This window comes from Chionomys nivalis, chromosome 1 (genome assembly GCF_950005125.1).
Source record: "Chionomys nivalis chromosome 1, mChiNiv1.1, whole genome shotgun sequence".
In the NCBI taxonomy this organism is placed as follows: Eukaryota; Metazoa; Chordata; class Mammalia; order Rodentia; family Cricetidae; genus Chionomys; species Chionomys nivalis.
Window position 1 is genome coordinate 164623997 of NC_080086.1, and position 27977 is coordinate 164651973.

At 38.8% G+C, this 27977-nt stretch overlaps 1 protein-coding gene across 6 annotated transcripts in view; it reads right to left on the bottom strand.

Annotated features, from left to right (window-relative positions):
• The window catches only part of Ubn2 (ubinuclein 2), a 79405-nt gene that overhangs the window by 30483 nt on the left and 20945 nt on the right, over nucleotides 1–27977 (bottom strand). For 3 of the 6 annotated variants that reach the window (XM_057782209.1, XM_057782179.1, XM_057782216.1), the window contains exons 4-15: nucleotides 26907–27044; nucleotides 24991–25094; nucleotides 23917–24412; nucleotides 20060–20130; nucleotides 15365–15494; nucleotides 12392–12510; nucleotides 11448–11561; nucleotides 10783–10926; nucleotides 9648–9698; nucleotides 7093–7135; nucleotides 4862–4912; nucleotides 2022–3572 (exon numbers count right to left, since the gene is read on the bottom strand). In XM_057782209.1, coding sequence (XP_057638192.1) covers nucleotides 2022–3572; nucleotides 4862–4912; nucleotides 7093–7135; nucleotides 9648–9698; nucleotides 10783–10926; nucleotides 11448–11561; nucleotides 12392–12510; nucleotides 15365–15494; nucleotides 20060–20130; nucleotides 23917–24412; nucleotides 24991–25094; nucleotides 26907–27044 — 3012 coding nt within the window. The remainder of the gene's footprint in view (nucleotides 1–2021; nucleotides 3573–4861; nucleotides 4913–7092; nucleotides 7136–9647; nucleotides 9699–10782; nucleotides 10927–11447; nucleotides 11562–12391; nucleotides 12511–15364; nucleotides 15495–20059; nucleotides 20131–23916; nucleotides 24413–24990; nucleotides 25095–26906; nucleotides 27045–27977) is intronic. The other 3 variants (XM_057782182.1, XM_057782191.1, XM_057782199.1) reach the window with 3 other exon arrangements.

Sequence of the window (27977 nt, forward strand, 5' to 3'; positions counted from 1 at the left end):
AATTAAATCTTCGAAAGCCTCAAAATATAGCGAAGGTAGAGAAATGAACACAATACAAGATGGCATAGAAGTTAGAGCCAAGAAATAGACGAACAACAAATTAGATGTGCTAGTCCAAGGCTGTCACCCAGCAGCTGATGCTACAGTAGCCTGGGCTGCAGAGTGAGATCCTCTCTTTAAAAAAGAACAAAGTTCTCAGAATAAACTAAGCGGGGTGTGGCAGATCATGCCAGGAATCTCCGTTTCAGGAACAGGTAGGGGTACAGCAGGTCTGGGCCAGTCTGACCTATATACAAATGTCCACTGTCTAAGCAAAGCATTGGATCAGAAACAATTACCAAACATAGAATAATATAGTCTTTACTTTTTTTTTTTTTTTTTAAAAAAACTTCTTAAAATGACATTTCTCCTTGAGTTGGGAGAACTGTGTTACCATGTATGTGGGCATAGGCCAGAGGATGACTTTCAGGAGTCTGTTCTCCTTCTACCGCCTGAGTTTCCAGGGATCAAACTCAAATCATTAGGCTTGGCAGCAAGCACTGTTACCCATTCAACCATCTTGCTGGCCAAGAATAAGATATTCTTGAGCTGAAAAAATAGCCAGGTCTGAGGCTCATTATGTTCTAAGTACGAAAATTAATGAAAACTAGATAAACATAGCTATAGTCTAAGAATACTGGGGTTTAAAGGTAAATTTTCTAGCTATTTCAGCAGACAAAACACATTACTTACATGGAGAATAAAATAATCCTAAACACTAAGCAATGAATTTGAAGTGGAAGTCTCCCCTTGTGTAAGTGTTACAACACAGAAAGGAGAGATTAAGTCTGAGAGAGCAATGGTGAAGTAAATACCATCTATGCCCCTTCTAGCAGAGACCTTGGCTAATAGAGAGAGGCATGTTTACACTAAAACTTGACAAACCATTGGGAAACTATGGTATGCAGGTATTCCAACATTAAGTGGACAGAATTATACATGTATAACTAAAAAGTTAATGTAAAATAAAAATTTGGAGAGGATAAAATTTTAAAGAAAAGACAAATGTATAAATTTGATTAAATAAACAAACAAACAAAAAAAGCTGGATCAATGGTTAAGAGCACTTGTTCTTTCAGAGGACCAGAGGTTGCTTCCTAGCTAGCACTCAAGTCAGGGCTGACACCTGCCTGTTAACTCCAGCTCCAGGGATCAGTCGCCCTCTCTGGCCTTCTTAAGCATTACACCCAACATGCACACCATGCCCCCATACACATTTATAAAGACAGAAGAAAAGGGAGGGAGACAACTGAATATGTTAAATTTCTGCACTAATACTTTTTGTTCTTGCTTTTAGTAAGAGATAGAGATTGCGAAGATTTTTTACCCTCAACAGGGTATCATACAGCCTATACTGGCCTCAAACTTGACTGCGTAACCAAGGGTAACTTTGAACTTCTGGTCATTAGGCCTCTACCTCTAAAGAGTTGGAATTGTAGGAGTGTGCCAGCATGTCTGGCTAAGAGAAAAAGTTTTAAATATAAACTCAAGTTCTGTTTTCCAAAACAAACGTTAAGGTAAATCTGAGTCTTTTCCTGATATTGGGGACTGAACCTGGGGTTTCACACATGTTATAAAGACACTGAGCTAACAACCCCAAGTTCCCATCCTACCTTCTAAAGTTTTTATTTTTAGCAAGACTTTGTTGTGCAGCCCAGGTTAGCTTAGAATTCCCTGTATATAGCCCAGGCTGGCCTTCAACTTGAGTTCTTCCTGCTTCACCCTTCTATGTGCTAGGATTACAGGTATATGGCACCATACACAAAGATTATTGATACTTGGTTGAAAAAAAACACACATGCCAACAAAAACCTCACCCAGCACTATGATGTCAACACTGAGAACAATCCATGGCCATAGCTGTATCAGCCTAGCATAAGCACATTCTATACATTGTGTATGTCACATGGGAAGTCATTAAGGTGACTTAGAAAGCTTGCTCAATCTTAAATTTATCGCATGAATGCACATCACATACATACCTGCACACTGGCTGTTACCACTGAAGACCCTGAGGCAGAGGTTGGTCTATGTGGAGTAGACAACGGTTTCGTAGCACCCTGTGTTCCACTTCCTGTTCCCCCAGATAGACTAGTCCTATTAGCTCCACTTGAGTTAAGGTTGCTACCTCTGCTGGCAGGTACATTCATTGGAATTCCGCTCAAGCTGTTCTTCCCAACAGTTCCAGTGGATGATGAGTTTGTTAATTTAGAAGGGGTCTGAAGAGTTTTTGTAGATGGAAGGCCAGAAGTGCGATTTGAGGGCAACAAATTCAGAGTGGGAGACTGTTTACTGATGTTCATTCCACTGGGCTGTTTATGGACGGGGTTGATACTTGAGGGATGGCTACTCTGGGCTACTAGTGTGTTTGGACTGGAAGAAGCCGGGCATACAGCAGGCTTGGGAGCTGGGTTGGATTTAGAAATAAGTTTAGTTGATACTGAAGGCTTAGCTGACAGAGGGGGCTTGGGTGAGGCAGAAGGCTTAGGTGAGGACAGAGGTTTGGGGGATGTGGCAGGTTTGGGAGATGCAGCAAGTTTGGGAGATGCAGCCATTGAGAAGGGAGATTTGAAACCCTGGGTGGAGATTTGTGACACCATAGCCTTGGCTAAATAATTACTGGAGGTAGTGGAGTTCGGTGCTGTCCTAGAAACCAGGGGGTGGGGCCCCTGAGAACCATTTCCAGGTGATGGGGTAGACAAAGGGAGGCGATGATACATCAGTGGCTTATCTGAAGTCTTGAGTAGTTGGGACGAACAGGAAAGCTGGGGGTTATTACTTAATTTCACCACTGGGTTGGTCTGTGATTTACTAATGGTAGCTTGTAATGGAGACACATAGTTCTGCTGGACAGCTGAGTGCTGGTGCACCTTTGTTGCTTGTGTTAATGGAGAAGCATCTTGGGCCTCTGATGTTCCCAGAGCATGAGAGGAGGCAGCAACTTGGGCTTGGGAAGAGGAGACATGAGTCTGAGAAGAGGAAGAAGCATGTATCTGGCTTGACCTTTGTAGTCCTTGCTGGAGTAGCCTGGCTGGCAAAGGTTCTAAGGAAACTTTAGGGTTCTGAATTGAAGAACCAGCAATAAGGCCTGAAGAAATGCCCGTATGAGCTAAATCCTGGGGTTTCTTTGGTACTGGCCCCGTGTGACCAGCAATAAGACTTGATGAGTGTGCAGTCTGAGTAGAATCTAGTTTTTTGGGAGTAGCCAGTGGTAACTTACTCATGATACTTGCTAGTTTTTCTTCTCTCAGTCCTGGACGAGGCTTTGTAGTTGGCACATTTAGCCTTGAGCCAACTGAGGGGCCCTTGTTCCCATTGTTGATGGCAGCTAAAGCTTCAGATACAAGATCCAGTGAAGATGAGTGGAAAGAAAGGTCTTCATCCAGGGAGTCATCGAGGCAGATGGTTTCTTGGGCTGGTGCTGAGCTAGAGCTGGCTGAGGCAATGATGGATGTGCTGGAGCTCGTGGAAGGACCACCAACTGAAGCCACCAAAGATGCAGGAGCCTTTGGGTCTTTTTTTGGGCTACATTCCTAGCACAAGTATCATTATATTGGAAAAAATACAGAGAGTTAATTATAAATTTTAAACTTAGTTTTTATAAGATTAAGAAATTCCTATGATGACTAAAATCTTTTTGGCTTTTTTTTTTTTTGACACAAGTTTGTTTATAGCCCTGTCTGTCCTGAAACTCCCTACATAGATCAAGCTGGACTTAAACATACAAAGATCCATGTGTCTCTGCCTCTTGAGTGCTGGTATTAAAGGCCTGTGTTACTGTACTGGGCCTCTATTTTTTTTTTGTTTTTTTTAAAAGCTAGAAATCTTGAGAAGACTACTGAAAACAAAATTATGTTGAGAAGACGGTACTCTAACCAGCTCTCCTCATAACACAGTGTGTGACACACTATGCCATTATGTCCTTGCAAGTCATCTTACCAGATCCTGAAACTAGGGCTGAAGGGCAGTGACTGAGGGAGACATCACTCGTTAACTCTACCTCCATCAAATTCAGAACCCATTTCAATCCCAGCTTCTCAGAGCTTTTACTTTCCTGGTGCTCAGCAGGGACTTCGCCTTCGTATCAAGACTCGAACTCTTGTCTAGTAAGGTTTGCTGGTGTGGGCTCTCGTTCCCTGTTTCCTTGCATTTCTATAGCTACCTACCACCAGGACACAGGGAAACTACTGAATTATTCAACTATATTTAAATCATATTGCTACTCATTATGATGAACATTACTTGTAATTTATCAAACATGTGTTTAGTGTCTCCTATGAGTTAAGGCTCTGTTCTAAGGAAATAAAGATATTAGTAATTAAAGTGCTAAACATCTAGGTGAATATTGTCTTGTTAACAGATTGTCTTGTATAATCTGTTAAATTAACTGTCTTGCCAGGCGGTGGTGGCACACACCTTTAATCCCAGCACTTGGATCTCTGTCAGTTTGAGGTCAGCCTGGTCTACAAAGTGAGTTCCAGAATAGCCAGGGCCATTACACAGAGAAACCCTGTCTTGAAAAACCAAAATAAATAAATAAGCAAATAAGTAAATAAATGAATAAATTTTCTTGAAATTTGAGGAAGAGTTAAGAGAATTATAGTTTTAAGTATTCAGAGTAAAAAAAAACATTAGCAAGTCAAAGAGCAACTGTTTATTTGTTGGGAGTAATATGAAGTACTAGACTAACTTTATGTTTAAGATAAAGACAAAACTACTACACAGATCAATACATCATTTCAGGGGCTCTACTAATTCCTTGGAAAGAAAAAGTCCCAAACCCAAAATCTCATATATTGATGTGTGCAGCCACATCACTTACCTTCCGCATAGTGGGGAAAGAACGAACAGGAAGGGTCTTTACCATCACCTCCTAGGGTGTTACAGTAAGTAAGCTGTTAAGAATGCTTTACACTCTAACTTCCATAGCACTTGTTCTAAACCTCCATCCTAAGAACTCCATTTTGCAAACCTCACTACTGATAGAAGCACTGGTATGATCCCATTAGGGTCCCACTGCTGGCTAAAATGAGAGGGTAGCACATAACATGTGCTTACACATGTGGACAATCCAAGTACACTATTACTCCACCATTAGATACAGTACAGGACTGAAGTGGGGTGGTAATAGCAAAGGTATTACCAATACAAAGTTTCTATTTCAATTATTTTTGGGGAAGGCAGAGTTTCATATATCCCAGGTTAACCTCCAACTCCCTATCAAGCCAAGGATCATGCTGATCATTCAATCTTTGCTTGAACTTCTGATTCTACTGCTCTCTCTACCTCTTGAGTACTGGGATTATAGTCATGCACTACCATGACTGTTTTATATGATGTGACGGTTTCAAGCATGCTAGGCAAGCACTTATCAAATGACCTATATTCATAAACCAACTATGTCTGCTTTTTAGGGATATTTTTATTACATTTTCCACTTCAAATATTAATTCTGGCAGTGAAGGAATGGAGGAAGGCTCACAATACAGCTTCTCCTAAACACTGTTAAGATTACCCTATATTCCTTGTTTTGGGGCTAGGAACAGGGTGAGACAGGGTCTATGATTCCCTGAGTGGCCTGAAGTTATGTTTGAGACTGGCCTCAAACTTGCTGCAATTCTTCTGCCTCTGCCTCCAGAATGCTGGAATTACAGATATGTACCAACACACACGTCCAGGTACTTTATGTTCTAAACTAACAAACCTACCACCTATTTGTGGTGGATTTGTTTGTGATGTCCACTGACTCTAACCTGTACTAATAAATCCCCTTACATATTCTATACTTCAGACAGTAAGCTCTTGATTTTTTTGGTTTTGTCTGTTTATTGTTGTTTGGGGCTTTTTTTGTGGTGCTGGGTTTATGCCCAGGGCCTCTGACATGCTGAATATATGCTTTGCCTGAAATCCACCTATAGCTTTTATGCCTGACTTGTGCTGTAAGTAGGTAAGATGTGGACCATTATATGGCATAGAATCTGCTTTTACCTGCTGCCCTGGGTCACTGCTAAATCAGTAAATTACTCTGCCACCTTGTGCAAGTAATGCAATTTAAACTCCTAACAAAGGGGACATTTTCAGGCAGGACGGTCTTTCTCCAATCTAGAACCTTTGGCCAAGACAGGTAATTCTCTCTGCTGGTACGCAGATGCTCCCCTGTCATTAATTAAATACACCCTTTTAGAAGCCTTCTCCACACGGGCTTCTTTTCTATCTCTGACTACTAACCCTAGAAAACCCTACCTGTCATATTCTGAGAAGACAGTGAAAAGAAACCATAAGGCGATAGGTAGTCTCTCCAAGGGCAATGAAGGCCTCAGCAGCAGGCCATCACTTTCTTTGTATTTATAATTTTAGCTATGTTTTTTTTGGGGGGGACAGGATTTATCTGAGTAGCCCTGGCTGTGCTGGAACTTGTACTGCAGACCAGGCTGGCCTTGAACTTAAAGAGATCCACCAGCCTCTGCCTCCCAAGTGCTAGGATTAAAGTCATATGCAACTATGCCCAGTTATTCAAATGTTATAAAGAACACTTGTTACATTTTATCTAATATTTCTTTCTTCTATTGTTTTTATTGAGCTATACATTTTTCTCTGTTCCCCTTCCTTCCTCCCCTCTTCCATGACCCCCATGCTCCCAATTTACTCAGGACATCTGGTCTTCTCCTTCCTACGTAGACCCATGTGTGTCTCTCCTAGGGTCATCTTTGTTGTCTAGGTTCTCTAGGTTGTGGACTGTAGGCTGGTTTTTCTTTGCTTTAAGTCTAAAAGCCACGGATGAGTGGTACATATGATATTTGTCTTTCTGAGTCTGGGTTACCTTACTCAGTATGTTTTCTTCTAGATTCTTTATCCAATATTCCTATGCAGAAATAATGCAAATCTCCACAGCTCCACAACAATCTACTCCTCAAATGGACTTTTATGAAGTCGAAAACAAGCAACGTAGCATAGCACCTATTAATCTTTGCTAAATATCATGTGTCCTTTCCTCTAAGAATTTATCCCAACACTCACCATTAAGGACCAACTACAGATTTGCTGGATTCTTACCTTGACTTTGGGTTTTGACGCAGGAATCACCTTTTTCTTTGCTCTAATATAAAAGATGAAGACAAAGGTCATTCAGAAGTAGTTATATATCAGGGATTAAAGTAGACTACTTAATTCTTTCCACTATTTAGAAAACTCTTTGAAGGAAATAACTACTCAGCTTGCATGGGAATAGTCAGCAATATTTTTTTTTTAATTCAGATGGACTAAAAGGCCAAATAATTACTAAAGAAAGAAATATAAATAGAAAAATAAAAGCTACATGTAAGTACATAAAACATAAAATGACTCAAAACAGGTTAGCCTCAGGAGACTCATTTCAATGGATTGGTAAGAACTCACAATTTATTTGTAGGGAAACATCTTCAGGATATGGCATACTCAAATCAGGACAATGAGTTATTAATGACTTTTTTTAAGAAAAAAATTAAGGTTTTATTAAAAATTATTTTTAATTGCAAAAAATAAAAAATTGTTAGAATGATAACAAATTAACAAATTAATTAAAAGGCAAGAAGGAAGTTTTGTGAGTTTGAGGTTACCCTGGTCTACATAGTGAGTTCCAGGCCAGCCAGGGTTATGTAAAACAAAAACTTTGAACACTTAGGAACCAGCAGAAACACCTGTCAATATGCAGTTTCAGGAAAGTAACACTAATTCTCCATGCCTTTTTGGGAGGAAGCCATTAGAGCATTAAGACATATTTGTTAGCCGGTGGCACATGCCTTTAATCTCAGCACTTGGAAGGCAGAAGCAGGTAGATCTCTGTGAGTTTGCAGCCTGGTCTATAAGAGCTAGCTCCAGGACAGGCTCCAAAGCTACACAGAGAAGCCCTGTCTTGAAAATTAAAAAAAAAAAAAAAAAAAAGTCAAATTTACCTATCCTGTTTTCTGATTAAAAAAATAATAAAACACAAAGGTAGTAGTAACAATGGAACTATTTTTAAGAGCTGAGGAGATGACTAGGATTCAGCCCAATGGCAGAACGCTTGTCTGGCATGTATAAACCTAGGCTCAGTGCCCATCACTGAGGGAGCCAGACACAGTAGCAAGCACTCATGATCTCAGCTACTTGAGAAGCAGAGGAAGGAACACTTGGAAGCCAGGAGTTTAAGACCAAACTGGGCAACAAAGCAAGATCTTGTCTTAAAAGAGAAAATGAAGAATAATAACTGAAACAATAGATCTCTGATGATATATTAACAAAATGTCCTTTCTAAAATGAAAAATATCCATTTCGTCTGTGTACATAAAAGGAGAATAAGAATTTTGTAATATCACTCCAAAATGATAATCTGATACCTTAATAGAATTAAAAAGGTACATTGAAGTGCTTAAATCATTTATAAGTCACTAACTTTATATTTCAGTAACTTCTTTTTTAAATGTTGGAAATGGAACCAAGGGCCTTAGTGCATGATAGGTAAGTCCTCTACCAACTGAGCTACATTCCAGTGGATCAATATGTACCCCCAAAACAAACACTAACAAAACATGGCATATTCCAGTGTATTAGGAGAATAAAGGTTCATTCTTTTATTTATTTATTTGTTTGTTTGTTTGTTTTTTCGAGACAGGGTTTCTCCATAGCTTTTGGTTCCTGTCCTGGAACTAGCTCTTCTAGACCAGGCTGGCCTCGAACTCACAGAGATCCGCCTGCCTCTGCCTCCCGACTGCTGGAATTAAAGGCGTGTGCCACCACCACCCAGCAAGGTTCATTCTTTAATAAGTTTCACTGGGCTGGGCAAGTAGTTCAGTAAAAAAGTGCTTGTCTAGCATATGCTGGACCTGTGTTTAATTCCTGGTATAAACATTTTTAAAAATTTGATTGTGAGTGACTGTATGTGTGTGTACAGGTAGAAACATGCCTTAGGACAATACAGTGATCAGAGGGCAACTTTCAGGACTTGGTTTTCTCCTCTTACCATGGGTTTTAGGGCTCCAATTCAGATTCACATGGCAAGTGCTTTTATCCACTGAGCCATCTCGCAGATCTAGAAATCTGCTTTATAATTTTTACTATAGCCAGTTGTGCACAGAGGGATGAACACTGTAAGCTTGCAAGGCGGGGGGGGGGGGGGTTTATGGAAGTGTCCTGTAAGCTCAGCTCATTCAATGCAGTTGCCCATGCAGACAGTAAGAACAAGGGGAGCAAACCTGAGCTCCCTACAGCAGAATCCCTCGGGGCTGTTTCCAAAATCAGCAGCCAAAACAATATAAAAACAAAACAAAACAAAACAAAAAGGTGGCAATACAGAGATGACCTAAAAGTACACTTAAGTCTTACCTATGTCAATGGGCATTTTAGTAAGTAATATTTTTGTTTTTAAAACCATAACATGGATGGGTAGTGGTGGCACAACCTTTAATCCCAACACTTGGGAGGCAGAGCCAGGTGGATCTCTAAGATCCAGGCCAGCCTGACCTACAGAGTTCCATGACAGCCAGGGCTGTCATGACAGAAACCCTGTCTCAGAAAAACAAAAGGAAACACCTCAAAGAAGCCATAACATGAATAAAACCACATGTAGAGATCTAGAGCCAGTATTTACTCACGGAGCAGAGGTAAGATGATTATGTACACTCCGGCTTTCCTTAAAAAGCATTCTGGAAAAATTAGAAAGATAAAATTATTTTTTATAGCAGATAACATGGTAATTGCTTCACTTTTTGTTTTTGTTTTACATAAAAAATCTTGCTGTGTGGATCAGACTACCTTCAAACTGAGTATTATACCTCAGGCTGACCTTGAACTCAAAATCATTAACCATTTGATTTTTACTTATTTATCAAGCAAAAGTAGTAACAACTGTATTTCTAAGTATTCAGAATTTTTAACAAATCAATAGAAAAGTTTTTGTTACTTTAAGGATGATAGGTTGATAGCCTATTCTCTTAAAATTTCTCCAGCCAGGCACTGTGGCACATGACTTTAATCCCAGTACTCAGGAAACAGAAGCAAGCAGACCTTTGTGAATTCAAGGTCAACACGGCCTACTTAAACCCAGCTGGCTTTGAACTCACAGAGATCTGTTTGCCTGTTTCCCATGTGCTGAAATTAAGAGGCATGCACCACCACGACTAGCAATTTTGTTTCTTAAAGTGGATTTCACAACATAGCCCAAGTTGACCTGGAATTCTCTGGTATAGACTTGCCTCAAACCTGCAGCCCTCTGTATATTCTCATTAGTGCTAGGTTATAAGTGTGTACCACCACATCTAGCTCTGTTCTAAATCTAGCATGTGGTTCCTATCTTTTAAAAACTCCTCAAGTTTATAACCATTATCTACAGTCCTTTCTCCCTATTACTCAACTTAGAAGCAAAAAAAAAAAAAAAAATCTTTATACCCATCTTATTTCTAGTTCCACAAGATTTGTTTTGTTAAGTGCTGATGATCTGAAATACTACACACACACACACACACACACACACACACACACACACACACATAAAATAGTTGTTTTTTTTGGGGGGGGGTTTGGTTTGAGATGGGGGTCCTCTTGATATACTAATGTTAAACATGTATGCTCATTTTAAATATTTCTTTAGATTATAATTTCCTCCCTTCTCTTTCCTCCCTCTAAGCCTTCCCATGTAACACCTCCCCAAACATAAGTTCTTAGCAAAATCGATTTGATGTATGTTTGTCTGCAAATATATCTTTATAACAACAAAAGTATATTTCTTACCTTGCCTGCATCCAGCCCTTAGGCCAAAGTGGCTTCACCTCTGTCTCCATGAAGGATTTAAGATAATCCTCAGCAGATTGGCTTTTATTTGGTTCTAATTCATAGCATCCCAATTTGATCTCAACAAGGTTACATAACAAAGTTCTAAACAAATTAAAAATATATACTGATATAAAAATGTGAATAGTAAAACTTAAAAAAAATAAGATTCAAAACAGTTATTTTTGAAGCACACAAATCTGGTGAAAATAAAGAATGTTAACTGAAGTATTCAGACTATGATAAGAGAAATAAGTTCTAATATTGATCATTCACTGCACTACAATCAACTCCCATCATGAAACAATGGCCTTTGGTACCGTTCTTTAGTGACCAAAGACTGAAAGGGATAGTTGTCTCCCTGGGGTAAAGCAAGCAGACAGTTCACACAAGTATACCACATGCTTGTCCTTATGCAAAGAGAATGACTTCAGTCCACTATTAGAACAGCTGATAAAATGTATTATATGAAGACCAAAGCACCAACCCCTGAGGCCATTACACCAGATTACTATTCTTGAGTATGTTTTCTTAGACACTAATCTTTGGTTGCTTCTGATCTAGTCCTCCCCTTCTGGGGATTCCTCTCACTTCTTCGCCTATAAAGGAAGACTAAGAGAGCTCACCTAATGGTGTCATCCCAGTGGAATTTCTTTCGTGGGCCTATGACTCGTTTCCCTGGTTTCTCCTCATCATCATCTTCAGAACCATTTTTTTCCCGTTCTTCATCTGCTTGCACCCTAAAAAATGAATAACACTTTATTAAGCAGTTTTAACCCAGAATTCACGACCATATAGTCCTTAAATACTTCAGTTGCTTATCCAAATGTTTACTTGAGACAGAACAAACAGGGAGCAGTATTTCCACATGAAGCCAGTATGAAGTGGATGAGTAAATAAGGCCCTGAACTATAATACAGAGGTGCAAATGCTCAGCCTTTAGATCAAACTCTTTGTGTCCAGTCCCAGCTTAGTATAATAGGTCAAGATGTGAAATACCTTAAACAGCATTAGGTTTTAGCTTTTTTATTTATTTATTTTTTGAGACAAGGTCTCAGCATGAAGCCTAGGCTAGCCTAGAACCTGGATCACTCTGCTGAAACCTCCTAATTGCTGTTATTATAGGCACATCCCATTATGCCTTGGCTCTTGTTTTGTTCGCATCTATACACTAACCAGACAAAGTCTTTTGCTTTTGACAGAAAAAGCAGTTGAGTGGGAAGTGACACATCACTCAGAAAATATTCGATTACATCATTTTAACTGTATACAAGGTGTCTAGAGAATGAGGACTACTTAAGAACATCAACTAAGCAGGGCAGTGGTAGTGCAAAACCTTTAATCCCAGAGATCGGCAGGCAAAGGCAGGTGAGTTTGAGGCCAGCGTGGTCTGTACAGCTGAATTCCAGGACAGCCAGGGCTGCACAGAGAAATCGTGTCTCAAAAAAAGCAAAAGGCCAAAAACAAATGACAACAAACAAAACAAAGCAAAACAAAATAAAACCAAATAAAAGAATATCAACCAAACGTCACTGTTAATTCTAAACCAGCCCAAAGCTGAGGTACATACTTGGCACACTTGGCTTGACTGCGAGCCTGGCAGTCCTCCTGGTATTTAAACAGCTGTTCAGGCATGACGTTGCTAACAGCCAACTTCAATTTTTGCAGAGGTTCCCTTAAACGATCATCCTGAAGGGGGAAATATATTTGGAGTTTTTTTTTTTCAAATATAACAAAACTTACTCTATAAGCAGAACTTCAATAGGTAAAAAATCACAGTTTACATACTGATCATAGACCTGAGATGTCATCTAACACGACACTTCTTCTACAGCCCTGACTTGTCAAAGGTGCACTGGAAGAAAATTACATTGACTGTGTTTTCCAAGACACCAAGCAGAGTCCCAGTTTTTGCCTGCTGCCCCAGAAACAGTGTTCCTTCACATTCTTAAGAATGAGTCCAAATTTTGGCCAATAAGTTTTATGAATGAATTATAATACAAATAGAAAATGGGACTGATATTGCCCAGACTACTGTTTAACTCCTGGTGTTGAGATATAGCCAAGGAAGACACTATTCTAAAATACTACAACACACAATCTGCTCTGGTGACTACCAACAGGATGCGGGCAACCTGTTCTCCCAGTTACTGCTAGCAATTATAACTTATGATGCAAGCAAAACTTAAATTCAAGGCCAAAAGAAAGAGGAAACTGAGAAACTCTTCTCCATATGGGTTCAGCATAGAAAGGAAAATAAGAATTTTGTATCTGACAGCTCAAGTCAGCCAACAGCATTTTCATCTTACAAATAACATATACTTAAGTGCTTAAAACCTTCATCATTGTCATAGGCCCAGAAATATCTTAATTCTTTCTTCACTAAAGCAAAAGGATTTTGCTTTTTATAATGTAGATTGAATTCAAGAGATTCAGACATACTAAAAGCAAGTCTTTACCTAAGCTTTACTATACCCCCAACCCTTAACAAGTCATTACACCTTTTGATAAAAGATGTATTAGAACATAAAAATTATGACTAGAAACCTATGCCATAGATACTAATTAATAAACTAAGCATGTAATGGTATCTGGAATAAAAATCTTAACACTTATTACCAAGATTTCTTGAAGAATTCCCCCCCCCCCCCCCCCCCGAGACAGGGTTTCTCTGTGGTTTTGGAGCCTGTCCTGGAACTAGCTCTTATGGACCAGGCTGGTCTCGAATTGAATAATTATCTAGTTAAGATGACCCTGGGAAATTTCAAATATCCATCAACAGTGAAACTAATTGAGACACACTCATATGGTAGAAAGCTATAGACACATCAGTAGAAATGGATTACTACTATGTGTCAACATACAGCTAAAGTACAACATGGTGTTAGAAAGCAAGATAGAGAAGAAAACAGTTTGTTTATATTTATATGAAGCTCAAATAATGTAAAGCTTCTAATACAATGGATATAAGTGGTATGACAGAGCTTATATGAAGACCAACAAAGACAAGATAGATGGTGCCTTTTTCTCACAGCCAATGGGATATTAAATAACTTCAAACATGAAACCTCAGATGTTTCTCTGAAAGTATTTTATTTTGTTGTTATTTTGTTATTTTTTTGAAGCAGGGTCTCACTATGTGGCTCTGCCTATCTTGGAGCTCACTATATGGACCAGGCTGGCCTTAAACTGCCAGATCTGCCTGGCTCTGCTTTCTGAGTGCTGGGATTAAAGAAGTGCACTACTATAGCTGGCCCTAAATACTTTATGATCTGGGGTTGGGGATTTAGCTCAGTTGACTGAAAGTTTGCTTAACATGCATTAAGTCCTAGGTTTGATTCCTGGAAAAACATAAAACCAGGTGAGGTGAGGCCAATCATGGTTGTGCATGCCTTTAATCTCAGTGTTCAGAAGGTAAAGGCAGGCAGGCCATCTAATCTATACAGCCAGTTTCAGGTCAGCCAGGGGTATCCAGATTCTGTTTCCAGAACCCACATGGAGCTAACCACAATCCTTAACATCAGTTCCAGGGGAGCCAATACCCTCTTCTGGCCTCTGTGAGCACCATGTACAATCATGGTATACAGATGTACATATAAGCAGAACACTCAAACAGAAAATAAAAATTAAAAACATAAACCAACAAAAACAGGCAAGGTGATGAAGGCCTACAATCCTAGTACCCAAATGTAAACCCTGCTCTATTTGGGCTCGTCTAAGACAAAATACCTCCTCAAAAAGGGGGAAAAAGGGTTTTATACTACACAAAATGGTGTTTTTCTGGGCTGGTATGATGGCGCATACCTTTACACTGCTGGTGGATCTGTGAGTTTGACAGAAATCTACTGTACATTGTGAGCTCTAGGCCAGTCAAGTCACAGCCACATAGTAAGACCCTGTCACAAAACAAAACAAAACACAAAGAAAAAACCCCACTAAAAAGCTTTTCTACTTCTAGTTCTATTTTATCAGTTACCCATTTTTGTCATTTGAATTTTGGTTCCAATTGCCAATATCTAAAGTTGCCAGGAAAGACACAAAATATGAGACAGAAACACATTTTTTTTTTGTTCATTAACCCGCTTTGAATCAAGAAGGAACTATAATTTTTCAACTCAAAAGAAATCTTTGTTAACAGATATTAGTGCCTTACTAAACAATTCTGGTTTTTGTACCTATTACATTGACTTTATAGACAAAGAATCTATCCCTTCGGAATCAGTACTTTTCATTTAAAGCTATCAACTATTGATGTAAATATATTTATTTTTTAAATTGTGTGTGAGGGTTATCTATGGAGTTGTTTATGCTGTGGAAAATTTCTGGAATTCAGAAAACAGTTTTGTCAGGCTTGCTCAACAAGAGCCGGCTGATCTGTTTCACCAGCCTCAAAGGAGAGGCTCCTAATTACCATTAGTAATAAATACCCTATGGTTATTAAACACATGTAACAGGACTACAAAGTAATGAATGTGCAAAGATTCTAAGCAAACAGGTTCACTGGTTACAAAACCGAAGATCTAGGTACTATTCTTCCACTTACCTGGACATTAAGATGTAGCTTCTTTAGACGTTTTACCAGTGTTTCCTTATTACATGGCACAAATGCTTCAAGATGGGAGTAGACCCCACTACGAATGACAGGGCCTAGTTCTTGTAGCTGTAACTCGATGCTGACCACAAAACAAAAAATAGTAAACATCATAAAATTCTTTTTTATATAGCATCTATATATAAGCCAGAAATTAGCCAGGCGGTGGTGGCACACACCTTTAATCCTAGCACCTGGGAGGCAGAGGCAGGCAGACCTCTGAAATCGAGGCCAGAATAGTCTGCAAAGCAGGTTCCAGGACAGTCAGGACTACATAGAGAGAAACCCTGTCTTGAAAAATAAACAAAGCAAAAACAAAAACAGAAAAGGAAGAAAGCAAACAAGCACAGGCAGGTATTTCTGAAACTACACTCCCAGAGTTCCTCTAGTGATGGAGGTGGGTCATCTTTCTATTTGTTGTTTCATTGGTTAAGTAATAAAGAAACTGCCTTGGCCCATTTATAGGCCAGCCCTTAGGTGGGTGGAGTAAACAGAACAGTATGCTGGGAGAAAGAGGCTGAGTAAGGAGTCGCCATGATTCTCCCACTCCAGACAGATGCAGGTTAAGATCCTCCCTGGTAAGCCAGCTCGTTGTGCTACACAGAATATTAGAAATGGGTTAGATCAATATGTAAGAGCTAGCCAATAAGAGGCCGGAACTAATGGGCCAGGCAGTGATTAAAAGAATACAGTTTCCGTGTAATTATTTCGGGGCATAAGCTAGCCATGTGGGCGGCCGGGTGCCGGGGACGCAGCCCTGCCGCTCGTATTACAACACTCTAGTACTCTCCTTTAAAGTGTCTGGAAAGGCAAGGCCCTTTACACCCAGCTATGTGCACATAATAATTTCCTCATCTTTGTTTTCCTTTTATGCCTGTGACACAGCTGTTATTTAACAGTTTACTTAATTTATTGTAAATGATTAGTTCTCACTTCCCTTTTGGGGGCAGAAAACTAAATGTTAAATCTTTATTTTGTCTAGTAGCAATTTCTTTTTGATACTTCAGCCTGACTCCATCTTAAGTTTAGAATCTTGTTACAGGGTCGAAATAAGTTCCTTCCTGTTTTCTGTAAAACTTAAATTTGAGCATGTCTTTACCCTTTTCTGGAATTTGACATGTTCCACACCTGACCTCCACCCTGATTAAGATGGTCTGCCAAATAATTTTGAGACATTCTACCAAGTTCCTATGTAACCAAAAAAACCCTTGGAAACTCCCTAGCCTTGCAGTCTTTTGGGCTATATAAAGCCCCAATTTCTCCTATGTTCAATGCTATTTTTCTCAAACCTGGCTTTAGGGAGACAGTCCTGTCTGACAGAAGTTAAAGCTTGCTTAATTTGATCAAAAAGGACACTAAGAAAGACTAACATAGATTTAATCTACATGGAAAGTAGAAAAAGACAAGGTCTGCTGAGTAAATTGGGAGCATGGGAACCTTGGGGGAGAGTTGAAGGGGGGAGGAGAGAGGCAGGGAGGGGAGCAGAGAAAAATGTTGAGCTCAATAAAAATAAAAAAAAATTTGATCAAAAAGTTTTGTTCTTTGGTCTTTACTCTCATTTAGTGGGACTAACATTTTTCTCTTCTCTATCTCTATTCCTCTTTTAAAAGTAAAACAGTGCCAGGTGGTGGTGGCACACGCCTTTAATCCCAGCATTTGGGAGGCAGAGGCAGGCGGATCTCTGTGAATTTGAGGCCAGCCTGGTCTACAAGAGCTAGTTCCAGGACAGGCTCCAAAGCTACAACAAAACCCTGTCTCAAAAAATAAGAACAGAAACAAAACAACAACAAAAAAGTAAAGCAGTAAAGTTTGTAATAATTGCCATATTCTGGCAGAGAGAAACTAATAAATAAGGTGTCTCTCAAAATGGAAAAGATTTTATTTGGCAGCTGCTGCTGAAGAGAAATAACAACTGATGTCAGTTTGAAGGTCATTATCAAATTGGGGCTCTTAGCTGGGCTTGATGGTGCATATATTTAATCCTACTCGGAAAGAAGAGGCAGGGATCTCTCTGAATTCCAGGATAGCCTGGACTATGTAGGAGTTCCAGGCCAGGCAAGGATACATCGTGAGATCTTGTATCAAAACAAAACAACAACAACAAAAACAACATAGTAAAACAAATTGGGGCTCTTGACAACAAATTATGTCCAAATCACCATAGATAATTATAGGAAAATGTACAGGGACACTTAGGAAACCCTCCCATATTAAATGAATTTATCACTTCTAAAATACAGTGTAATCTCAGCTGGGCAGTGGTGGAAGAGGGAGAGGAAAGAGTTCATCTAGTACAAGGGGAAAGAAAAAAATGGCTAGTGAGATCAGATTATGGAATCTGGGACAACTCTGCTGAGCAACAGCTGCACTGTCTAGTGCCTCTGGAGCTTAAAAGCAGTCTAACATTAAGGGTGGCAGCACGAATGTGAAGAGTTACGCACCTCTTTCAAGCACATGCATTCAACTGAAAATCAGGGCCCAAACAAAGAACTCTTGTGCTACTCCACGAGAAACACACTGTTCTGTTAGAGTCTACTTTTTAAGTATAACAGATTATAACTAACTATAAGTACTGAAAAAAACACCCTTTTATATCAAATATCTCTATTATGTATTTAGAAAACAGAGTCACAGTAACACTATTTGCTTGTATCTTCCTATCTGACATTATAAAATGCCAGAGCAGACCTATTATTTTCATCATACATGTAAAATCTACTATCACATTTTGCCTAGTTCTGCCTGCATTCAACTGCATTCTTAAATCCTATAACCAACAGTTTAAACCTATGAGACATTCATTTACAAGTACAGTTTATTTGGCTACAACCTTAAAAAATGCAGCTTTATTAGTATCAAACTCTGAGTGTAAAATTGATAAACCTAAAAATAATCTGCTCATTTAAAAATAATTCATGTCATATATGAACCTTGATCTTTTTCTCTTAATCTGATTTCTATAGGTTCCATATAAACTAACTGCCAAGATTTCTTTGGTTTTTCAAGACAGTGTTTCTCTTTGCAGTCCTGGCTGTCCTGGAAATCCCTTTGTAAGCAGGCTGTCCTCAAGCTCAGAGATCGATCTGCCTTTACCTCCCAAGTGCTGGGATCAGGTGTGCATCACCACCATGCCTGGGCTCTATGCCTGGCTCCAAGATTTCTATCTTGAACTTGTGGGGTTTAGGCCAGCCTGGCCACACAGAATGGAGCCGAGGAGAGACTGGTCATGCATGGGGTCCAGGCAGCACTGGGTCCCAGGAAAAGCCATAAGATGGCACTACCCAGGAACAGACCATCCAAAGGAAATTCCTAACACTCCAGCCACTGTAGAGAGGATCACCTGCCAGCATACACCCATCTCTTTTCACGCGGACACCCCTAGACAGTAACGATAGCTTGAATTCTGCATGAAAATGGAAGGAGCTAGAAAACATTATTTTGAGTGAGGTCACAGACACAGAAAGACAATTATCACATGTACTCATTCATAGGTGGTTTTTAAACATAAAGGAAAGAAAGCCAGCCTACAAACCATAATCCTGGAGAATTTAGACAACAATGAGGACACTAAGAGAGACTTACATAGATCTAATCTACATGAGAAGTAGAAAGTAGAAAAAGACAAGATCTCCTGAGTAAATTTGGAGCATGGAAACCTTGGGGGAGGGTTGAAGGGAGTAGGGGAGCAGAGAAAAATGTAGAGCTCAATAAATACCAATTAAAAAAAATTCAAAAAACAAAAACTATTTTAAAATATTACATGTGTGTGTATACATACGGTACCATGGAGTACCTAAGGAGGTCAGAGGGCAAATTGTAGACTTGGTTCTGTCCTCCAACCATGTGGGTCCCAGGGATCAAACTCAGGCCATCAGATTTGGTGAAAAGCACCTTAACCATTGAGCCATCTCATTGGTTTTCACAGGTCAACTGTGTGTATGCATGTAGCTTTTTTTTTTTTTTTTTTTTTTTTTTTTTTTTAGAAAAAGTTTCATATAGCCCAGGCTAGTCTATAACTCTGTAACTTAATATTATTCCTGAGGATGATCTTGAATTTCCTGGTCCTCCTGCCTCTATCTCTACAGTGCTGGGAAAACAGGTACCAAATCCAGTAAGTTTTATGCAGTCCAGGGTAATCTGATCCAGATCTTGTAAATTAAAGGCAAGAACTGTACTATTTGAACTCTATCTTCAGCCCCTCCTAATTCACTTACTTAAACTTGTAGTTCTCTTGCCTCAACCTCTTGCTGCTGAGATTAGAGGCATACACCACCATCCCCTACAAAATTTGTATTAATTATTTATTTATTAATTTATTTGAGATAGAGTGTCAAGTAGTCCAGGCTGGCTTTGAACCCACAATGTAGCTGAGAATGACCTTCAACTATTCATTCTTCACCTCCAAAATGCTGGGATTATAGAGGTGTACCAAACCACACTCAGTTTATGCAAATCCAAGGTTTCCAGCATGCTAAGCAAGCACTCTACCAACTAACGACAGCCTCAGCAGCCTGTAAGGTTTTTTCATTTGTACTCTTTTATTTCAAAAAAAGACTTGAATTTAGTGCCTCACAAATGCTTTGCAAGTATATTATTGAGATTATTACCACTCCAGGTTAAAAAAAAAAAAAGATAAAAATCACTTACTCCAGAAGAATATTATTCATATCTTGTGTGAAGAATTTTTTTCTTCCTTCTTCATCAAAAAGTTTGGCAGCCTAGAGAAACATAAGGAAAACAGACAACATAATTCACAATAAACAGTCACTGACATAAATCATCTAACAACAACAACAGTACTGCTACTATCAGTAGTATAGCATTTTACTATTATTTTATTTTAGCAGTAAAATGTCACAAATTTTGACCCAGTCAGGCAAAGCCATTTGAGATCCAAATCAAACAGGCTATCACGTATGACTGCTGCAGTTGGTAATAACTAATACACACTTGTGGCTTGAAAAGCACGTGAACACTTAAAATCAGTGCCACTGGGCTAAAGTCAAGTGACAACAGGGCTAGGCTCTTTTTCAGAGAGAAAAAGAAAAAAAAAAAAAGCAAAGTTAGACCCAAGAAGTTTTTTAAAAACAAAGCATACATTGAATTAGTATGGCATGATGGCACATGGAACTAACAGTACCACTTGAGACAGCGTAGCTTCCCAAGAGCCATTTAACTAATAACCACAGGAAATACTATACTTAAAAAGAGAAGCAATGTGAAAATGCATTAGCGCTTCCTATTTCTAGACTTAATCGTCATCAGAGGCCATGAAAAGTATAAAGCTGAAAACTGAGTATAAATCCTTTGATAGATACAATGCTTGCCAAAATGCCTAACGTACAAAACGGATATGACCTTTGAGTGAAATGCATAAAGATCTTTCTCGCTCTCATTCAAACACACACACACATTTATTTATTTTAAGCCACAGGCTCCCTATGTAACCCAGGTTATAGTTTGAGCTTGGCAGCCCTCCTGAATCAGATTGCAGATTATCACCCCACCTAAGGATTTCTACAGAATCCTGTGATTATGTCCACTTTAAACTTTATAATCTTAAATGCTAATAATCTTAGGCAAAAATCAAACTTAATATTCAATGTCATAAATATGTATCTATCTAAACAAAAATGCCAGGTAATAGTAGAGTCCACATCACTTTTCTTGTGCTGAGTGAAACCAGGATGCTGTACATGTTAGGTAAATTCCCAAACACTGAGCTAAGCTCTCAGCCCTCAAAACACAATTTTTAAAAACAAGATTATTTCTGTTCCCTATAGAATAAAGTCCTTGTTGGTAGGGTGAGTCTATAAACTTTCTAACTTTGTATTCTTCTACTCTAGTCTATACTTTATATTCATTATCATATAGAATCTGCATAAACAGCCAGAAGTTGGTAGTATATCTCCTAATCTTACAAATAAGGAGCTGCAAACTTATAAATAAGGAGCTGCAAAATGCCCCCAAATCAAACTGCTGGTAAGTTATGCAGCCAAGGGCTGGAGAGATGGCTCAGAGGTTAAGAGCATTGCCTGCTCTTCCAGAGGTGCTGAGTTCAATTCCCAGCGCCTACATGATGGCTTGCAACCATCTGTAATGAGATATGGTGCCCTCTTCTGGCCTGCAGGCATCCATGCAGACAGAACACTGTATATATAATAAATAAATAAAAAAATTATGCAGTCAAGATTTAGACCAAGACCTTTGTAAACTGCAAAACTGCCACAGAGCAGACACTGGATGACTGTGGTAGTTTGGTTTCTACATAATTGAGAGCAATAAAAAAAATTATGAAGGAATAAGCACAAACTATAAACTTGAAAATAACATTGTCACACATTATTTCCTCTTAACTTGGTGACCAGAGGCAAAGAGCTTTCTTTTAACTTGGTAACTCTGCCATCACTTATGATAAATAGACTGAGGAAGTCAAAGGCACAGTTCGCATAAGGAGTCATGAGATGCACACTGACTGGCTGGACAGAGCTGATACAAGAACTTAAGCACACCAGAGTCATCTGTACCAAGCTACCTAAGTATTTGACATGCTTTAGATAGAAAAGGCAAATCTCCAAGAATATTTCTAGAATGAAGATTAAGCATATTCAGAGGAAATATTCATATACAAAGAAAGCCAGAATAAAAATGAAACCTGAGAAAAAAGGAGAAATTTAAGTCAAAAGGTTTATCATGAAAGGATACTTATTACAAAGCAAAAACTGAACATCAAGAAGCTATTTTTCAGAAAAACACAAATGTGTGAGCTCAGGAAAAATTTTTATCTCCTGAAGAAAAAGCACCATCTTATATTTCAAAGTAAAACACAAAGAACTCATAGGTATTATAAAAAGGCTTGCTTTTGGGCCACCAACCAGCTCCCAAATCGTGTATTATTAATTATGAATGTGCAGCATTATCTTATGCTCATTTCTAGTTAGATCTTGTAACTTAATTTAACCTGTTTCTCTTCATCTAAGTTTCACCTCAGGGCTTTTTACCTTTGTTTCATTGTGTATGTCCTACACTGTACCTGGCTGGCTAGCAGCTGCCTGGCTAATTTTAAGCAAAGTCTGCCAAAATTGAACACAAAATATTCTATACCTCAGATAAAGGGGGTATGTGTGAGACTGGGTTTGTAGCTAATCAAACTAGCAAATGAGTTCAAGTTGAGGAGAAACCCATGACAGCTATCATGGTGGGAAAGAACTAATGCTTACTATAATTGCTGATTAGCTAGACAAGTAGATCATAAAATAACTAGGGGCTCGTAATGTCACTCAGTAGTAGAACTCTCTCTTTTTTTTCCTAGATAGGTTTTTCTGTGTAGCCCTGGTTGTCCTGAAACTTGCTCTGTAGACCAGGCTGGCCTCAAACTCACAGAGATCTGCCTGCCTCTGCCTCTCGAGTACTGGGATTAAAGGCATGAGACACCACCACCCAGCTAGAGGTAGAACTCTTGCCTAGGATATATGAAGTCGAGGACTTGATTCCATGGAACTGCAAAAATAATTAACAAAATAAAACTACGTTAAAATATTTGAAGCAATCAAGTCCAAGTACAAGTTCACAACACAATATTCACTCCTTTTTCTACACTGTTTTCTTTGCATGTGTCTGCAGCTAATAAAAATTTTATTAGGAGGGACTGGAGTAGTGGCTCAGCAGTTGAGAGCATTGGTTGCTCTTACATCAGACCAAGGTTCAATTCCCAGGGCCCACACAGTGGCATGTCATTGTTGCCTACAACTCCAGTCCTCGGGGATCTCCATGGGCACCAAGAATATACCTGGTATACAGACACACATATAAGCAAAAACTTCATACACATAAAATAAATCCTAAAAAATTTTATTAAGAAGTTTATATAAAATGTTATTTGTTGGGAAATGAATGGATTCCTGCAAGTTGTCCTCTGACCTCCACATGTACACTATAAACATATGGGTGCATGTGCACACACACACACACACACATACACACACACAAATAACCAAATATGAGGAAAAAATTTTAAGGTAAACTGAAACAAAAAGAATCAATTACAGAGATTAGAATGAGTGGTAGAGTGACCACCTAACATGCATACAACATTAGGCTCTATCCCTAGCACTAGAAGAAAAAAAAAGCAAGTGTATAGTATAGCCATGTAAAACTGAATTTACTTAAGCCAGGTGGTAGTGGCATACACCTTTAATCCCAGCACTCAGGAGGCAGAGGCAGGCGGACCTCTGTGAGTTCAAGTCCAGTCTAGTATATAGAGTGAGTTCCAGGACAGGCTCCAAAGATATAGAGAAACTCTGTCTTGAAAAAATCATATATATATATTTGGATATATGTTATCCAAATATATTATATAAATATCATATATCATTATAAATATATATATTATCCAATGTCTATAAGAGGCTATGGAAAATAAGTTGTTGCGACTGTAGGTTGTTTTTGTTGAAAACTTTAAACTATATGTTTGTGCAGTGAATAAAAACCAAGAGCATCATTACACTTACTACACGAAGGTCCTCAATGCGTTTCTCAAGGAGCACAGGTAGGCCATCTGGAAGTGTAGGTACCACCTTGGGTAGAACCTGAGAGGTTAAGGTGGGTTGAGTGGTGTTTCCATTTTCTCCCCCTGACTCAGAGAGCGGGCTACCATCAGAAGCAGCATCCAGTAATCTGTCAAAGTCAAAGTCGTCTAGCATCTCGAGGGCATTCTCAGCTTCCTGAAACAATTCATGTTCATTTGTGCTAACAAAAATAGGGAGGTCTGGATCAGCACTGTTCAGACCTAAGTCCGAGATGTCATCCCCCAGGGCTGTAGTAGCACAAGAGGGTTTGGTCAGAGAGGAAGTGGTTAGGGTCACAGGGACTTTAGGGTTAGATTCCTTCTTTAATTCATCCTTCTCTTTTTGAAATTTTCGTATCATGGCAGCCAAAGAAAGGGAATCTTTATATCGCTTCTTCTTTTTTTCAGACTTGTGTGAATTGAGAGCCACAACTCTGTAAAGGAAAAAGACTGGTTAGGCTGTGTCATTTTAAAAGTTAATCCCATATGTCAATGAATAAAATTATTATTATTTTTTTAAATATTAGAATAAAATTATTAAAATAATCCAGTGAGAGATGGCAGAACAAAATCATCTTTTTACTTTTGTATTAGATTACACTTGCATGAGAGCACCGTCTCCAACATCTTCTGGATATGTGACAGGTTTCACACAGCCTATGCTGGCCTCAAACCCTTACATACATAGTTCAAGATGACCTTCAACTACTGCTTCAACCTCCCAAGTCCTAGAAATACACATTTGTGCCACCTCATTTGGTTTAAACTGGTTCTTCAAGATTAAAAAATTGTAATAAACAAGATAGCCAATGAAAAATCTGTAAGTGTAACTGAAACACTAAGTCTCTAAGATGACAAAGTCTCCTGTTTATTAATAGTACCACAATATTATTAAAATGCAGTAGGTCATTATCAAATTAAACAACTAAATACATTAGTGGTGAATATATATTTCTAAAAGGACACCATAATATTGTGATGCTAATTTCCTATTAGGCTTAATTTAGCATACCCCATTTGTTTGGGCACTTTTTTCCTTGGCTTCTTCTCTTTTTCCCCTTCCTCTTTCCGCTTCCGCTTCTTTACCTCAATATCATCTTCTTTTATTTTGGGAACCTACAACATGATAAGAGAATATGTCATTTATCCGGATTTTTCCTCTTTGATGTTAGCAATAGAGTACAAGGCAGTGGTCTTTTACAGTGTCTGTTAGAATTACTTGGTCAAAGTCTAAGATCTTGGGGATCCATGTTTTCGTTGCTACTGTTGTGTATGTGTTTAAGTGTGTGAGTACTGATGCCTGTGAAGCCAAAGGGAGAACATGGGTATCTTCTTCTCTGTTCTCTATCTTATTTCAAACAGGATTCTCATTGCACATGGAGCTCACCAATTCAGCTAGACTGGTTAGTGGGCACGCCCAGATATCCTTCTGTCTGTGCCTCTTCAGCTTGAATTGCAGATGTGTGCCACCATGCTAGGCTTTAAATAGGCACTGGGAATCCAAATTTGGGAAGATGAGTTGAGCCATATCACCAATCTCTCAACTGTGACTTTGATTCAGCTCACTGGGGCCTCAGAGTTTACAGTTTAAATAAGAATTTTAATTATTCTGGTGCAAATAAAGTCTCTGAACCCACAGCAGGAAACACCTATGAACAATATTCATTTCTCAGCTATAGTACAACAACAGAAGTCATTACAAATTAAATCTGAGGGAAGTTAAAGGTTATGAAAGGTTCTTCTATAGAAAATCCTATTTTTCTTGTTTGTTTGCCTGTTTTGTTGTCTTAAGTTATGGAGGCAAGGTCTCACTATAGCACTGTCTGGCTATGTAGATCAGGCTGACCTTGAACTCACTAAGATCCCCCTGCCTCTGCTTCTCAAATGCTGCGATTAAAGACTGTGTGTGTCTGTTTTTAAATAGTGTAGAGAATTCCAGGGCCTTGTACATAGGAAGTAAGCACTCTACCATTAAGCCATAGCCCCTGCACACACCAACATAATTTTAAACATATAATTAAGTAAAATTTTACTAAACAATAGTATTTTACTTTTCCTTATGTCCACAGTTGTGGCACAAATAATATTCAATATATCTAACCTGAGGCCAAGTGTGGTGGTACATGCCTTTAATTCCAGCACTCATAAGGCAGAAGCAGGTAATCTCTGTTAGTTTAAGGCCAGCTGTGTAATGATATTTCATTTGTATTTTAATAAATAGGGCTTGTCTGAAGACTAGAATGCAAAACAGCCACACCAGTCAGCCATACAGGCCAGGCTGTGGCACACCTCTAATCTGAGCAGTCACACTAGTTAGTCATAGGGTGGTGTGCAAGCCTTTTACTCCTAGCACTAGAGAGGAGTATAAGGATGGATGGACGGGAACTCACTCTCTTTCAGTCTGAAGATTTCATAGAGGTTAAGAGCTCTCTAGTGTCTAGTGGTTTGGCTGCTTTGCTGATCTTCAGATTGAACCCCAATATCTGTTTCTGGGTTTTTATTATTTGTGCTACAATCTTGATTTATACAGCGAGTTCCAAGACAGTCAGGGATTAAAAAAAAGGGAGGGGGGATCTTTTTGGGGCCAACAAGATGGTTCAACAGGTAAAACTGCTTGCCATGCAAACCTGACAGCTTGAGTATAATCCCTAGAGCTCACGGTAGAAGGAGAAATCCAATTCTCAAAAGTATGGTATACATATGCCCATACTCACACATACTCATCATATATACATATATAATAATAATGAAAAAGGAATAATCAAAAAATATCCTGGTCTGGTGGTGTAACTTAGAAGAATAATGCTTATTTAGCACATAAGAACTCCCAGGCTCAAATTTTAGCATAGCAAAAATATAAACAAAATAAAACAAAAAGTATATAATATTAATTCTATGTTCTCCTTACTGATGAGCTGTCAAACTCACCTTGGGTGGCTTGTGCTTTTGGTTATCTGTAATATCATCTTCTTCAGTATCTGATGTTTGGCGAAACTGAAGAGTGCCAGTGTTGATATAGAAGCCTCCATATTTTGTTGTTAGAGAAGCAGGGACTAATTCGTCATACTAGAGGAAAAAAGTTTCAAATATATTCTCTTGTCTATAATTATAAAAACATGTCAAAGAATAGCATTTACTGACAATTTCCTTAAATACTAACTGCAAATGCAGCAATCCCACTACTGGGCACACTCCCAAAAGACATGAAATCAGTATGCCAAAGAAATGTGACGCTTCTGTGCTTACAGCAGCATCATTTGCAAAAGCCAAAACACCAAGCAACCTAAGTGTCCATCAGTAAATGAATATTAAAATGTGGTATATTTATTTATACAATAAAACATTATTTGGCATTGTAAAAGAAAGTCAGAGCTGGGCATGGTGGCATATGCCTTTAATCCCACCACTAGGGAGGTGGAGGTAGACGGATTCTCTGAGTTCAAGGTCAGCCAGGTTTATATAGTGAGTTCCAGGACAACTAGAGCTAGAGAGCAAGATCCTATCTTAAAGAATAAGGCCAGAAAATACTGCCACTTGCAATATGTAAAGAAATGAACCAGCGCAGAGAGATCAGTATCACACACTATCCTTTGTATATGGACTCTAAATATGTTCAGTTAAAAAGGTACAGAGTACAATGTTAGAGAGTAGAGGTTTGGGATGAGGGCAGAAAGGAATGAAGGAGATACTTGTTAATGATCTTTGTATTTCAAAATAGCTAGAAGGAGGTTTTTAATTTTTCTTACACGGAGAAACGCCATCTTGAAAAAACTAAAAAAATAAAAAAATAAAAATAAAAAGTTTGTTTTTGGTTTTTCCAGATGGGGTTTCTCTGTAGCTTTGGAGCCTGTCCTGGAACTAGCTCTTGTAGACCAGGCTGGTCTCAAACTCATAGAGATCTGCCTGCCTCTGCCTCCTGAGTACTGGGATTAAAGGTTTATGCTACTTTCCTCCCAGCTTTGTTTGTTTTTTCAAGGAGAGGGGGCGGTCCTGGAACTT